This window comes from Balaenoptera borealis, assembly GCF_965194805.1.
Source record: "Balaenoptera borealis genome assembly, chromosome: 10".
Taxonomy (NCBI): domain Eukaryota; kingdom Metazoa; phylum Chordata; class Mammalia; order Artiodactyla; family Balaenopteridae; genus Balaenoptera; species Balaenoptera borealis.
The window spans coordinates 60,769,093-60,782,793 of NC_138874.1; the positions used below are offsets into that span (position 1 = coordinate 60,769,093).

The 13,701-nt window shown below is 44.9% G+C and overlaps 1 protein-coding gene and 1 long non-coding RNA gene across 2 annotated transcripts in view; one reads left to right on the forward strand and one right to left on the reverse strand.

The window, feature by feature from the left end:
• Positions 1–13,701, forward strand: part of LRMDA (leucine rich melanocyte differentiation associated) — a 1,312,323-nt gene that overhangs the window by 601,220 nt on the left and 697,402 nt on the right. Inside the window, exons 4-5 of the mRNA XM_082408834.1 lie at positions 2,529–2,668; positions 12,981–13,098. Coding sequence (XP_082264960.1) covers positions 2,529–2,668; positions 12,981–13,098 — 258 coding nt within the window. The remainder of the gene's footprint in view (positions 1–2,528; positions 2,669–12,980; positions 13,099–13,701) is intronic.
• LOC309604599 overlaps positions 1–13,701 on the reverse strand; it is an 807,304-nt gene that overhangs the window by 577,667 nt on the left and 215,936 nt on the right. The gene's annotated exons all lie outside the window — the stretch shown is intronic.

The window sequence follows — 13,701 nt, forward strand, 5'->3', positions numbered from 1 at the left end:
TCTCTAGGGCCGTTGTCCACATGAATACTTCTAGTCACCTCACGTCAACACATCAGCGCCATTTCGGCAGCCTACTCTCTTGCAGTCTCACAAAAGAAATACTGCGCCAGCGAGCAAGAGTGATCAGCTCTCTGGCTGCCCCCCTAGAACTAGGACCTGGCTTGAGGCTTCTGGACGACCTGATGGGCATGAGTCTTAGTGCTCCTTGGAGCACCCAGTGGGTGCCCTGTGTGGGGCAGAGGATTGGAGAGAACCTTGAAGGGGAGAAACCAGGACTGGGGCTGAGGCCCATGCAGGTCCAAGTGAAGGTATGGGGTATCCTACCTGAATGATGCTGTTGGCCCCTAGGCAGTCCTGGTACTGAACTACGACTGAAAAATTTTTGAGGAAGACACTCCAAAGCACGGGGGGCCCTGAGGTGCCTCTGCCTGGGTCGAAGGGCAGCACTTGTAGAGTACTGGCAAGATTCCTTTTTTTTTTTTTCCTTTCTTTTTTTAATGTATTGGTAATGACTGTGAAGGATCCAAAGATAGAACCTGCTGGAAAAGGCAAGTTTTCCCTGAAATTGTTCACTGTCATTTTAATTGGTTTTATTTAAATGATTTTCTTAAAGAGTGTGGTGACTGAACTTTAAGAAGTAGTAAGTATGTTTTGTCTTGGGTGATGAAATACATTAATGTTTTGACTCCTGGCCACTTAAACCTGCTGTATTTCAAGCTTACCTCCTTGGTGGGACCTCCTTTCTCATCTTCTCCGTGTGCTCCTTTTCCCATCATCCTCATTCCAGTGATTCTTTGTGGTCATTCCTGGATGTCATCGGTTGAAGATTTGAAAGATTGATCACTTTGTTGTCCATTGTCCTGTCTTTGTTTAGGAAATGGGGGGGTGATGTTGGCAAGTGGAAACCCACAGTGGATGAGGATGCTTGGACCCTCTTTAACTAGTTTTCCCCTCTTTGGCTTGTGAGCTTGCCTTTTCGTTGTCTTGGTCTTGCTCCCTCCCAGGGTCCGGTGCTTGTTCTTGTGTATGATGTTGACATAGCTTGTGTATGAACAGTGCTTGAAGGAACTTAGTTTGGAAAATATAAGGTTGAAGGAAGATATGTGAGCTTCAACCATCTGAAGGGCCATCACATGGAAGACAAGAATGACTTATTCTTTGTGACTCCCAAGTAGCTAAATTGAGTCAGTGGGTGGGAATTCGAGGAAGATTCAATCCCTGGGGAAAGAAAAACTCTCTTCTTATGGTTGTTAGAGGTAGAATGAACTTCCTTGTGGTGACCCTTTGGCAGATATGTTAGGGACTGGATTCAGACATTGGTTGGATTTGGAGTTCAGCTGACAAGCCAAAGTATGAGAAAATTGGGATGACATCCCACGGTTAGAGAGCATTGTCACAGAGTAAGGGCAGCCCTTTTATTTCATTTTTATTTTCTCCTGGAAATGGTATCCTGAGTCTTTGACTCTTGTGTGCTGCATCCACCATCATGTATTTAGCCCCTGTATGCTCTGCTGGCATACATTCGCTGGCAGGGACCCCGTTCTCTCTGCTGATACTGGCTAACTCTTCTCATCGATAGGCTCCTGGTAGAGGCTCATGCCTCTGTTCACAACCTGCTGAGTCAGCTTCCCTAGGGCTCAGCTTTCTGTATGTGGCTTGGGAGCCGATGTGTGGACTAGTCCTTCCCAATGCCTGGGATTCCCTGAATCTATGACTCCTGCCTTATTTGGTTTGGGGTCTCAGTGTTTATCTTGACCGAACAGTGGGTCCCACTGAGGGGATGGATCATGGAATACTGTCACCACTATGCCCCACCTTTTCTTTTTCATTCTCTCCTTCATAGAATATTGATTTCACAACAGATTCTCAGGAAATGCTTTCTGACCTCCCTGGCTTCACTAAAACTGTCCTAACTGTTTGTCTTCTCCTCCTAGCTTTGTTCTCCTTTTCACCCAATCCAATGTCTTATTGCCACCAGTGAGGCCACTGAGCGATGCTTAGCTCCACAAGAGGCTGTCAGATCGTAAAGGACGCTGCTAACCCCTGTTTGCGTCCATGCCATTCCCACGTTTTAATGATGAATTTCTCCCTAAAGGAGAATGAATATATTTCTGATGAGGCCTTTGGAAGTAATTTCTTGCTTTCATTACTAGAAAAAATAAAGTTTTATGGAGCTGCATATTGTAAAATATTTTACTACATGGAATCTACCCTTCATCATTTAAAACAAAAATAGAACTATATAGGAAAGAAAAGTACAGTGAAACAGTTAAGCTCATTCATTCTTTCTTAAGTGATCTGGACTTAACCTCACCTGCCCAGAGAAAAGCTGGGCTGTGTCCCAAACAGTAGGAGGGAAAAACTAGCCATGCCAGACACGCACAGCAAGTTGATTTCAACCCTCACCCACGTCTTGTCCTGGGAGCAGACGGGACTCAATCAGCTGCTAGGCTGTGCCTGTCAGGTATGGTCTGTGCTCCTTGCTAAGCCTTTTGTCTTTCTGGACCAAGATCCTTAACCTTTGTCACATCACTGACTTGGAGTGTCTGCTTGATCACCTGGCAGAAGTGACACCAGCTCTGGAGTACCTCAGCCTGCTGGGAAATGTGGCATGTCCCAACGAGCTAGTCAGCCTGGAAAAGGATGAGGAAGACTACAAGAGATACAGGTGAGTATCTAGGGGTTTGAGCATGATGTGAGAAGGGAAAAATGACATCTTTGGGGAGACACTATTATATTCTGGGGTGCATAGTAGATGTCTGGTAAGTATCAATGGCCCCTTCATGCTGTATTAAACTTTCCCCCTTGGGTACCCTATAGCCAGGGTCTCCCTTCATTGAGGGTAACAAGAGTCAAGAAACATGAAAAGATGTTGTGTGGTGTAGGCCAGGCATTGACAAACTTTTTTGTAAAGGGCTAGATATTAAATATTTTATGCTTTGAAGGTCATATGTTCTCTGTCGCAACTATTCAACTCTTCCATTATAGTGCGTAAGTAGCAATGAACAGTTTGTAAATGAATGGGCAATGCCATGTTCCCATAAAACTTTACTTACAAAAACATGCAGCAGGCCAGCTTAGACCCGTGGGCTATTTTTTGGTGGCCCCTGCTCCTGTCGTAAGATCTTCCTGTCTGCTTCTGAGTCACTATTTAGAGAGAGGGTACTTCCCACAAAGGTTTAGGGAGCTTATATACAATCCCAAGAGGAAATCCCATGAGGCATATGGCTTTGTTCTATAAAGCTATGCCTCCGTGTCCACCAACAATGGGATTTGATGGGCTCCAGGTAGAAATGCTTTTTTTTCTTCTCTCACCTTCTGAACCATCTGCTTTGAAATACCTGATCCAAACTCACTTCTCTTTAAGGTGTCTTTTTGACCTAACCCGTTTTACTAAACTCATTTTTCCTCTACACTTGAAATTCTGTATGCTCTTGTTCTTGATTATTGTTCTGTAAATGTTTTGAATGATCTTTTCATGTGTGTAGTGTAGCTTTTCTCTCCATTATGATGTGAGCTCTCATTAACACCCCACCTGAATCAATGTGGAAAGGAGGGAGAGAGGAAGGAAGGAAATGTAAGGCAGGTAGGACTACTGGAAAATAAGTTTGGGAGGACTGGGGAGAAAGGATGATGGTTCGAGAGGAACTGGTTCTATTGGGGTTCAGATTTTTAAATCTGTGGTGACCCATGAAGGAATGTAGTTGAGGGCATACATTTTATATAAAGGTAAAGCTGTAAGAAATAGTGAAGGTTATTGAACATTGTATGTTAAAAAAACATACACACACACACATATACATGTTAGCAAGAGTACAGCAGAAATTCAGCTATACTTCTTTATTGGGAAGAATTTTGTAGGAATCTTAGACTGTTTTTAAGCCATCTTAGAATAAAGCTGTATCCCTACTTCAAAAGAAATGCACTAAATCTTTTTTCCTCATGAAGATTTTTATTCGGGATGTGATACTGTCGATTTGAATATGATTTCTATTAGGAGAAATATGGTTAATATCCAGCGAGTGAATAGTTAACATTTCTAAATCAACCTGTTAAGTTAATCACTTAGAACTTAATTTGCTTCTTTAACAGTTACTCTTATCAACTTTGAGTAATTTAACACATGATTTCAGCTATGAAGGGGTCATTTAAAACATTTTATCTTCTGGCAGCAACTTATTATAAGATGTATCTTGGAAGGGTCAGGAGGTACAAGAAAGTTCTCTCAGTTAACATTTTTAGTAAACCAAGTATTGTTTGGGAAATTCTCATTTGTTTTTTGACTTTTTTCTTTAGATTTCTGGTTTTAATGCTTTAAAATCACCCAATAAATTTTATATATGTACATATACATGCATGTGTGTATATGTGTGTATGCACACATTCACACACATTCATTCTTTCATTCACTTATTCATGGAGTTATATGTGAATTGAACTGTAGGTGCATTTTTTTTTAGAATGAGAGTAATAGAGTGAGGAAAATCTCCCACTCCACCTTACTCTCTTCAGTCTCAAAGAGAAGGTTGTAAAGGAAAAAGAAAAGCTAATACTATCTTTGTTGTTATTGTAACTAGTCGCATTGGAAAAAATACTTAGATCCATGGTGTAAGGGGTCAGATCAAAAGATCTGATGTGGAGTGCTAGTGGGACCTTTAAAATGGGGAGGACAGTTTAGATCAGTGACCCTTAACCAAGGCTATACTTGTGAATCATCCAAGGCGTTTTGATTCATTTAGTGCCAAATGCAACAAAATAGTCAATAGGTGACTTTGATGCTCAGTCAAGAACTACTGGACTAAGGGGTATTTAAAGTCCCTGTCAGCTCTGGTGTTCTGAGATACTGTTCTCCCAAGCAGTTACGGTTCCCCTTTGACCATCTCATACCATTTTATATATTCCATCTTGTATATTTCTCTGACTACTTCATATATGTCGACATCCAGAGAATGGCTTCCAGAAAGTCAGGACTGCGTCTTCTTGCCCTTTGAAGCCTTATCAATACTGAAAGTAGTGCTGGCTGTGTAATAGGGACTTGGTAACTGTTTACAGGAGGCAGCTTGAGATTACCCTTCCATCTGAGAAGCTGAGTACTTGCAGAGAAATGCAGGGCCCTTTGGGCACCTTGGGTGCCCACTGTCTATTTAGAATTAGATCCACTTGGATGTCAACAAATGCAGTTAACAAGTGAGGAACTATCCTTCAGAATCTACCCAAGTGTTGGTCGTTGGGTCATGATTCTTTAGGGAGGGCTTGATTGTAGAAGAGTGATCCTTCTCCTGGGCTGGCCTGGCCTGGGTACCCTCCAAGCATACCTTCCCCACTCCAGGTCTGTTACCCCTGGAAGCCGTGGAGGGATGGGGCTGGGGAGGCTGTGTGTTAGTGCACATATGTCAAGGTTGCCATGAGGAGCTGGATTCTAGAGGCCACACACAGCCGAAATCACATCTGGTCAGAACTACCTTAGAAAATCCATAAGTCACCCACAGCACTGGCAAGACACTCACCCTCTGAGAGAAACAGGAGCTAAGAACAGTGGAGGGAACATTCAATGTGGGCCCATCCCGTTATACATCGACTGCACGGCCTCTGATGCTTGAGTGGAGTGGCAGGCCTGTTCTCTAGCAATTCTCGATTTTTTATTTCTTTTACTTATTTTTTCTTTCTGCTTTAACAAGCAACGTCACCCTTGCATTTGGATGAGATGAACGGGTGGATGAGGCAGTTCTGTCCTATGGTCTGTAAGCAGCCCTGCTTTGTTCATCCTGGAGTCTGTGCTTCATTTGCCCCTGAGAAATTTTAGAGTTTCACAATAAGACTTCTGAATCCTGAGTTCCTGTGGCATTTGGGTTTCTACAAAACAGTGTAGCCACCGTTCGTTTCCTTTCGGTAAAATATTTTCCTGGCCCTTCATCCACTAAGCATGAGGTCAGCCTTCCTTCTAGCTGTTACCCAGAGCCTAATAGTAGGGCCTCTATGTAAATTTATGGGATATTTTCGCTCGAAAATTGCTTAAAAAATGAATGATATTTCTATAGTTTACTGTTTTTCACTTTAAGTACATTTTCTGACAATATGTCTTCTATTAATCATTTAAGCAGTAGTAGGAGCCTTAAAGGAGTGTATTCAGAAGCAAGAACCCATGGTTCATTTAGTGCTGTCTAAAAAAATTTCACGTTGATTGGCATCCTCTGTGGTTATGTGATGTAATATTTATAATATGTCACCCAGCCATACATCAAAACAAGTACGTCTCTAGTTTCATTGCCATGAGATATGTTGATTTCAGAGAGGTCAGTCCAGTTTCAGGTCACATGGTGAACAACCATTGGACCAGAAATGGGAAGTGACCAGATTTATGGAGCTATTGGAAATGGCCCCACAGTTGCTTCAGTTTCTACTGATGCTTTCCTCCCCTCTCCCCACCTCACCCCTTTTCCTTCCTCACTTACCCCTGTGCACCCAGTTGGATTTTCTTGGCACACGTCCCAACAGTAAAATGAGCCCCTTAAATCCGTGAGTGAGCCTGAACATGCTCCCAAGTTGTTGAGCGGTGCCCTGGTCCTGCTGGGGCAGGAACTAAACTGAGCCTGGGGTTCCTCTGTGCCATTCATCACAGCTCATAGCTGAAATATGTCCATTGCCATGTTATTACAGGCGCTGAAACCTGCCCTTGCTTTGCCATGTGTACACAGTGGGCTGCTATTTTGGAATGAATGTTGAATGGAGGTGCATGTTGAAGGGTGGTGCTGGACTGGAAGGTCCAGCCGCCTTCAGGACTGGGGCAGTAAAGGATGGGGAAGCCGAGCTGAGCCGGGGGGCCACCACTGTACTAAGGATCCCTTTGGGGCCTCCGGTGGACTTGAACACTGGCCAGACAATAAATCAAGTATGGGGAACTTGGATGCCCAGGATGGTCTATTTCTTGTCTTCCTTTGTCATTCTTTTCTTTCCTCTTACTGCAGGAAAGACAGTAGAGTGGAAGTCAACAGCGTACAAGGGCTAGACCTCAGGCATCAAATAAGGGAGTTGGTCTCATGGTCTCTTAGTGTTTCTTCCTCCACTAAATCTTTCTGTCACTAAATCCTCCATTCTCTCCTGCCACTCCAATCTCTGGTTGGCTTCTCCTTCCTCCCTCCTCCTCAGTAGGCCCCTCTGTATTCCTTACAACTTGAAATTATTTAAAACGTGACACCCTTTCTTTGTTGCCTCCCAGGGAGCGGCCCTGGGGCCTGCCCAGTGTCTGTCTCACTCAGCCAAGGGGAAGGAGGGAGGGACCTGCCATCGTCCGCTGGCCGTCCTGGGCTACCACCATTTCCCAGCCGTAGAGGAGCTGTAAAACTTGTGGCTTACATAACCCAGTGAGCATTCTCCAGCTAATCTGCAATCTGGGCTTTGAAGATCACAAGAAAGCAAAGGTCACGACCCAGAGATCAAAGTGACAGAAGCCCACAGAGTAATTGCTGGTGACCCTCTGTCGAGGGCCTTGGTCTGTCCTGTGGGTGTATTGTTTGCACTGAGACTTCAAACGTGCTGCCGGTGAACGGTGAGGGAAGTCAGCTGGCCTCGGCCGGTTGTCAGGCGTTCATTAATGCTGTAGGTGAGCTCACCTCAGCTCATTAGAGAGTATCGCCATCTCTCCACTCAGTGTTTGTTCATCCCTCTGTGGTCTTTATTGACTTTTCCTCACAGTTCTCCTTTACCTGGAGATGTGAGGGGGTGGTCAGACAAGGAAATTGGAGTAATAGGAAAGGAGGCTATGGATGCATTTATTGTAAATTAACTTGGAGGCACATGGAATTCAAGCCAGCTAAAGCTTAAAAGAGGCTGGGGCAGCATGTTGCCCTTTCCCTTCATGGCACAGATGGAGAAATTGAGGCTCAGGAAGGTGGCAGAGACTGAGCCAAGATCACACAGCAAGCGAAGCCCAGAGCCTGGGCTCTTTCCTCTGCCCCGTTAGTCCCCACGCTTTTTGTTGGGAAGACCTCCCTCTTGTCATTTTCTCCCCTCCCCCACCCCGCCCCAAACACTTGAAAGCTTTGGTCTCTTCCATAAGCCGCACTGAAGACGCTGCTAACTTTTTAAAATTCGTCAGAGACATTTAGCTGTTGATCAGTGCTTTTGATCAGCATGAGGTAAGCAGTGTTACCAAACTGGGTTGATGTCAGCCAGTCAAGAGCAAAGAAGCTTGATGTTTTGCTGGCGTGTCCACGCTCTTCTGTTAAGCTTTGTGAAAGTTTGAGAGCCGTTCATGGATCACCCCTTGCTGCCCTCGGGGCCCCCGGGTGGGGCACCAGTCACCAGGTCTCCCCACTTCCCATGCATGGGAGCAGGAAGGCAGCAAGAAGCATTGAGTGCTGTAAAAGGAAGGAAGTGGGGAAAACCCCAGTGACGCCACATCCAGTTCCCTCAGGATCTGAAAATGTGGCGTTTCTTGAGTAGAGTCTCCTCAGAGGATGAAACATGGCAGCCAGCCCCAGGAGCAGACATCGGAGATCTGTCTTGGTGTTTCCGTGGTTGTGCAGAGGGCCTGAGGAGCAGCCAGATCCCCTGGGGAAGCAGATGTGGGCAGGAGACAAGAGCACCTTCCCTTCCCTTTGAAGTCTACATGAAAAATGCCAGAGCTTTGGGATTTCGGTAGAGAAAATTGATTTGGGAGCAAACAAATAAACAGACAAAAAAGCCTTTCTGCCGTTCCTTTTGTCCCTCCTAGCAGTTGTAGGTAACCGGTAACTTCCGAAGAGAAGTTCTTTCAGGAAATGGAGCATCCTCTATGAAAAGAGAGAGAACCCGAAAAGCTCTGTGTAGGGCTCTCACTTTTGGAGAATCTGTTTGCAGACAGAGACAGATGGGTCTTTGAACACCTTCCCAGGGTCCCTGGTCTCCTCTCGATAACCTCACCTTCCATATCACAGCCAGGGGGACCCCTGATTTCACTCCCTACCCCTCCCAGCCCTGTGGCTTTCTCCCAACCACCTTGGGAAGGTCAGGAAAGTTGGCATTGCCCTCTGGAGCAGGGGACATGAGCCTTAGAACTTAGACGGATCTCTTTTCATTAAGCAGTGCCCTGGCTTAACAAGCAGTTTTATAAATCTGAAGCTGTCTCCGGGTGCTGCAGGATTTATAGACGGGGGTTTCTGCCATAAAGTGGTTTATGATGGCTGCCTTCTGTGTTATTAGTAGCTGTCTCTTCCTTCAACCATTGCTGTTTGATAATAGCTTTAAAACACCCAGAATTACTTACCTGCAAGCCCCATTCCCGATAGCCCCTGTTGACAGTCTGAATAAGTTTACTGCCCTTTTGTTGTACTTTACCTTCAAAACAAACTGATTGAACCATCAATAGCTCGTGGAAGCTGACAGAGGCATGTCATCTGGACTAGCCCTGGTGATTGCAGGTTATCTGGGGGAGTTAACCTTCCCGCATTGTTAACTGAAATGTTTTATGTACTATGCAACTTTAGGATATGGCTGTGATAACCCCAGTAACTAAGTAATACATCACAGTAAAGAGATTTTGGTGCAACAAATAACCCTGGATTAAATTTACAAGGGTTGAATTGATACTGTAAAAGCCTTCATTCTGTGGCTTCGGGAATCCTCTCTTGTATTTTTATGGCAAACTTGTATTATACTCAGGATTGAAGCTGCAGCTTTTGACACCCTGACATGACCTAGAACAGAGAAAGGGAAATAGATCTCCCAAGACCAGAATGGGACAGGCAGGCAGAGAGCCCACTGGACTTGTCTCTTGGCAGTAATGTTTGGAGCCAGTTGCAAACCACCAAGGTGCAGGAAGGTCTGGTAGATGTAGCTGCTGTCTGGGCTCTGGGTACCACAGACATTGGAGCAGGACAGACCATTAGCAGAACTGGGAAGGAGACTCTTGGTGGCCTTACCAACCTCATCATTCCAAAACCGTTATTCCTCGTGATGTTATTTTCACTTGGACAGCGGTTCGTAGCAGGCCTGGTGGCATCAGCCCCACCTGAGAACTTATTAGAACGTGAACTTGAGACTTCATTCCAGATGTAGTGAATCAGGAACTCTAGGGGTGGGGCCCTGCGATGTGTGTTTCAACAGGGCATCTGGGGGATGCTGATGCCCCCTCAAGTTTGAGAACAACTGTTCTAGAATATAAGCTTGTTGAGAGTAGAGACCTTGTCTGTGTTGTGCATCACCTTATTCTCAGTACCTAGCGCAGTTCCTGGCAGGTGGTAGCTTCTTAATAATTATTCGTTGGGTGAGTGAATGTGTAAGTAAATGAAAGAAGGCATCTCTTAAGAGACGAACTTTGGGCCCTGAGCTGAGTTTCCGACTGAACTATCTGGGACAAGCCTTCCTAGTGCCTCTCAAACATCCTTAAGCATCGACCACCTGGAAACCCCAGGCTGGCCAACAGGATGGGAGTCAAGTCACCTCTAGTTTCAGGGGTGACTGGCAGCCTATTTCATGGGCATTTCTTTGGTTCTAAAAGAAGAGTGCTCTGAAAACAGCAGCTCTTTGTCATCTAAAATTTTTAACTAGCTTAAAAGCCAGCACTTCTCTCTCTCTCCTTTGATTTCAGGGCTGTGATCCAAAGTGGGGCAAAATGACAACGTGCTGTCTGTTGTCACCGTGGTTCCTGCCAGCCCTGTGAAGACATCTTTCATTCCATCATTAAACATTGGCTGATTTTCTAATACTGATGTTTTCTTCCCCTGAATATTCATCTTTTCCCACCCTACACTTAGTGGGTGTCTTTACTCCTTTGAGCGTCACTCCTGACATATTGTTTCCATCTGTACGTGTCTTTATTTGAAAGAATCTGTTGTCATCAAGACTTTGCTGCTACAAGCAGAAGATGGAAGTTTTTTCTGACACTGACTGAGGCCAGAGGGAGTTCTCCTGGAGGATAGAAAGGTCATTTGGGCCTTTGTAGAACTTTTCCAATTTAGGGTAAGCTTAGGCGGCATTTGCAGAGGGAAATGCTCAGGGAGAAGCAGGAAAGAAGGTAGTGCATAGTTTGAGGCCAGGGAGGAAGCAGGAAGTAGATTGTCAAATTTCCAGGACCTCAGATGTTGGTGTGGAAGTTTCAGGGGAGGAAAAGGATACGCAAGAGAATTTAGAGTATTTTGACTTTAAAAAAGAGTAATATGAAGGCTGTGATCAGAGGCCTCTAAGCTGTTGTCTCTGGCACCTGAGTGATCAGCTAAATCTTTTACCTGGACAAGCATATGCGAGGCCGTGGGGTGATGTGAGACCACCTGATGAATGGGGAAGCTGGCCTTGGGAACCCAGGGCTTTGCTGAGGAGGAGGCCTGCTACACACCCCATGTAACATGTGCACTGAGAAAAAGCTCAGTGCTTGGGCTGCTTTAGGGCTTGGTTCTTTGAAGGCTTCTTGAGATTCCCTGTTCCTCTTTCTTTGTGCTCCCAAAGCTACTTTGTGTATAACCTCAAACTTGGCACTTACCTATGCTGATTTCTAATTTCTTTGTGTGAGTCTTTCTTCCTCATTACACTAAGACCCTCTTTAAGAGCAGGCATCATGTTGTAATCACCTCTGTATACCTAGGGTCTGGCACGTAGTAGGTGCTTAAGAAATATTTGTGCAACTGAAATGAACTGGTATTTTATGGAGTCCGTTCTAATGCTACTTTCCTAAATGGTGGGAGGGTGAGGGAAAAAAAAAAAAAGCAAAAAAACCTGGTCCCTGCCTTCAAAAAGCTTATAGTTTAGGTGAGGACATTAACTGAACACCAGCAAAGCAATTAAAAAACAATAAAATGTTAAATTTCAGGGTGCTGAAAATGCCTCCTGGGAGTGTTGAGAAGGGAGAAAGCAATGCGGGCTGTGGGTGCAGGAGAAAACTTCCTGCGGGTTGCGATTTGGAAGATGAGTGGATATGGAGGAGGCTGGGTACAGGGAGAAAAAGTCAGATTCCTGTGGAAATGATTTATTGCTCTTGACATAGGGTCCTCAACTCTTCTTCCTAAGCAGGACAGGGTCTAAACAATTGCTCCTTTGATTGATGGAGTATGGGGGCTTGATGGAGACCATCTGGGCTGGTGACTACCATTGAGGAAGGAGACATATAGGCAGGTGTCTCTACCTTTTATATATTTATTTATATGTTTATGTACCTATCTTCTGGCCAGGTGAGTCTTCTTGTCAACTTCATACACCTGCTTGATAGTTCATCGCACAAGAGGTCAGTCATTGGGTTATCCTTGGAGGCCGTAAAGGATCCCAAAGACTCTTTCCAGGGGGATGGAGACCATATAGCTTTTTTGGGGCTATTAATATCCCCTAGAAACCAGCCCTCCTTGTTTCTCCTTGATGGAGATAATGTTCATAGTGCCAGTGTAGAAGTAACTCAGTGATGATGAGAAAAAAGTCCTCAAGACCCCTGTTTGATTCCTCAAGGAAGCATTTCTCAGCTATATGTGTTTCTTACTGCTATCCCAAAGTTGTCCAGGTTATTATTATTGTCTTGATGGCAAATTAAAGTCTCTTGTCTCAGCTTCAAAATGAAGATTTGCTGTTATCTCAGAGATGAGAATGACACAGATGGCCCATAGGAATGGCAGTGACATTAATGGTTATGATCAGGTTGTAGGTTATTTTCGCTGAGAACTTCTTGTGTAGCAAAGATGTTGGGTCCATTTTTCAGAACGGTAGAAGGTAAACACATTGATAGGATCTTACTGGCTAATCCAGGTGTGTGTGTGTGTGTATGTGTTTCTACCTTTGAGTCAAGAGCAACCGTTAGTGTATATTTTGAAAGTTTAGTTGTGTATCTGTGTAAAATAGAACCATTTGGATTTCCCCAAAGAGTGGTTATTCATTCTTTGTGAACGAAGAGAGGAGAGGCAGGAACCAAGGTCTAAACTTCTGAAGACCTAATGGTGTAGTTTCCTGCTCATCAGACAAATTGCATGAAAGTTTGAGGCTGTCACCCCAGTCTTCCTGAGTTACCTCTGACTGTTCTCTTCCAGATGCTTTGTTCTGCACAAGCTGCCCAATTTGAAGTTTCTGGATGCTCATAAAGTAACCAAACAAGAACGAGAGGAAGCTTTGGTCAGAGGGGCGTTCATGAAGGTGGTGAAGCCCAAGGTAAGCCCTCTACTCACTGTTTTTTGCAAGGATTTATGCCTCACCTGTTGGGTACTCTTTGACCCTGGAGGCAGTCCTCCTATGTGTTCAGAATGCAGGAGGGATCTCACACCAGGATTTCATCCATGGACATACTGTTGGCCAAACAAGAAGTAGAACTGGGTATAAACTGGGTCTTCCTGTGACCCAGCCTAGGGGACCTTATTGGTAAGGTGATTTCAGGCAGATGGCTCTTGTACCAATAAAGCAGCATCATACACAGCCCAACAGTGACGTTCCTGGGGAGGATTTCGGGCCTCCTGGAAGATGTTTTATTTACAAGGTGGGGCCTCTGCAGGTCTGTAGCTGAGAAAGGAGAAATAGGAAAGCATTGGGCATTTACTGTTTCTCAGGGGGGTAGGATTCCTGTAGTGCCTCAGAGGGGGCCCTTCTTTCTTGGGACCAAAGGGTAGCTGGGGGAGAGTGATTTTCTCTTGTCCACAGGTGAGGGCTCAATAGCTCTTGGAAATATTGTTGGCAGGGAAGGCGATTTTTCTGACAATGTGATCTGGGACTGGTGTGTGCTTCCGTCATGTAGCTCATGGGAATGCTGTTTACTGACCT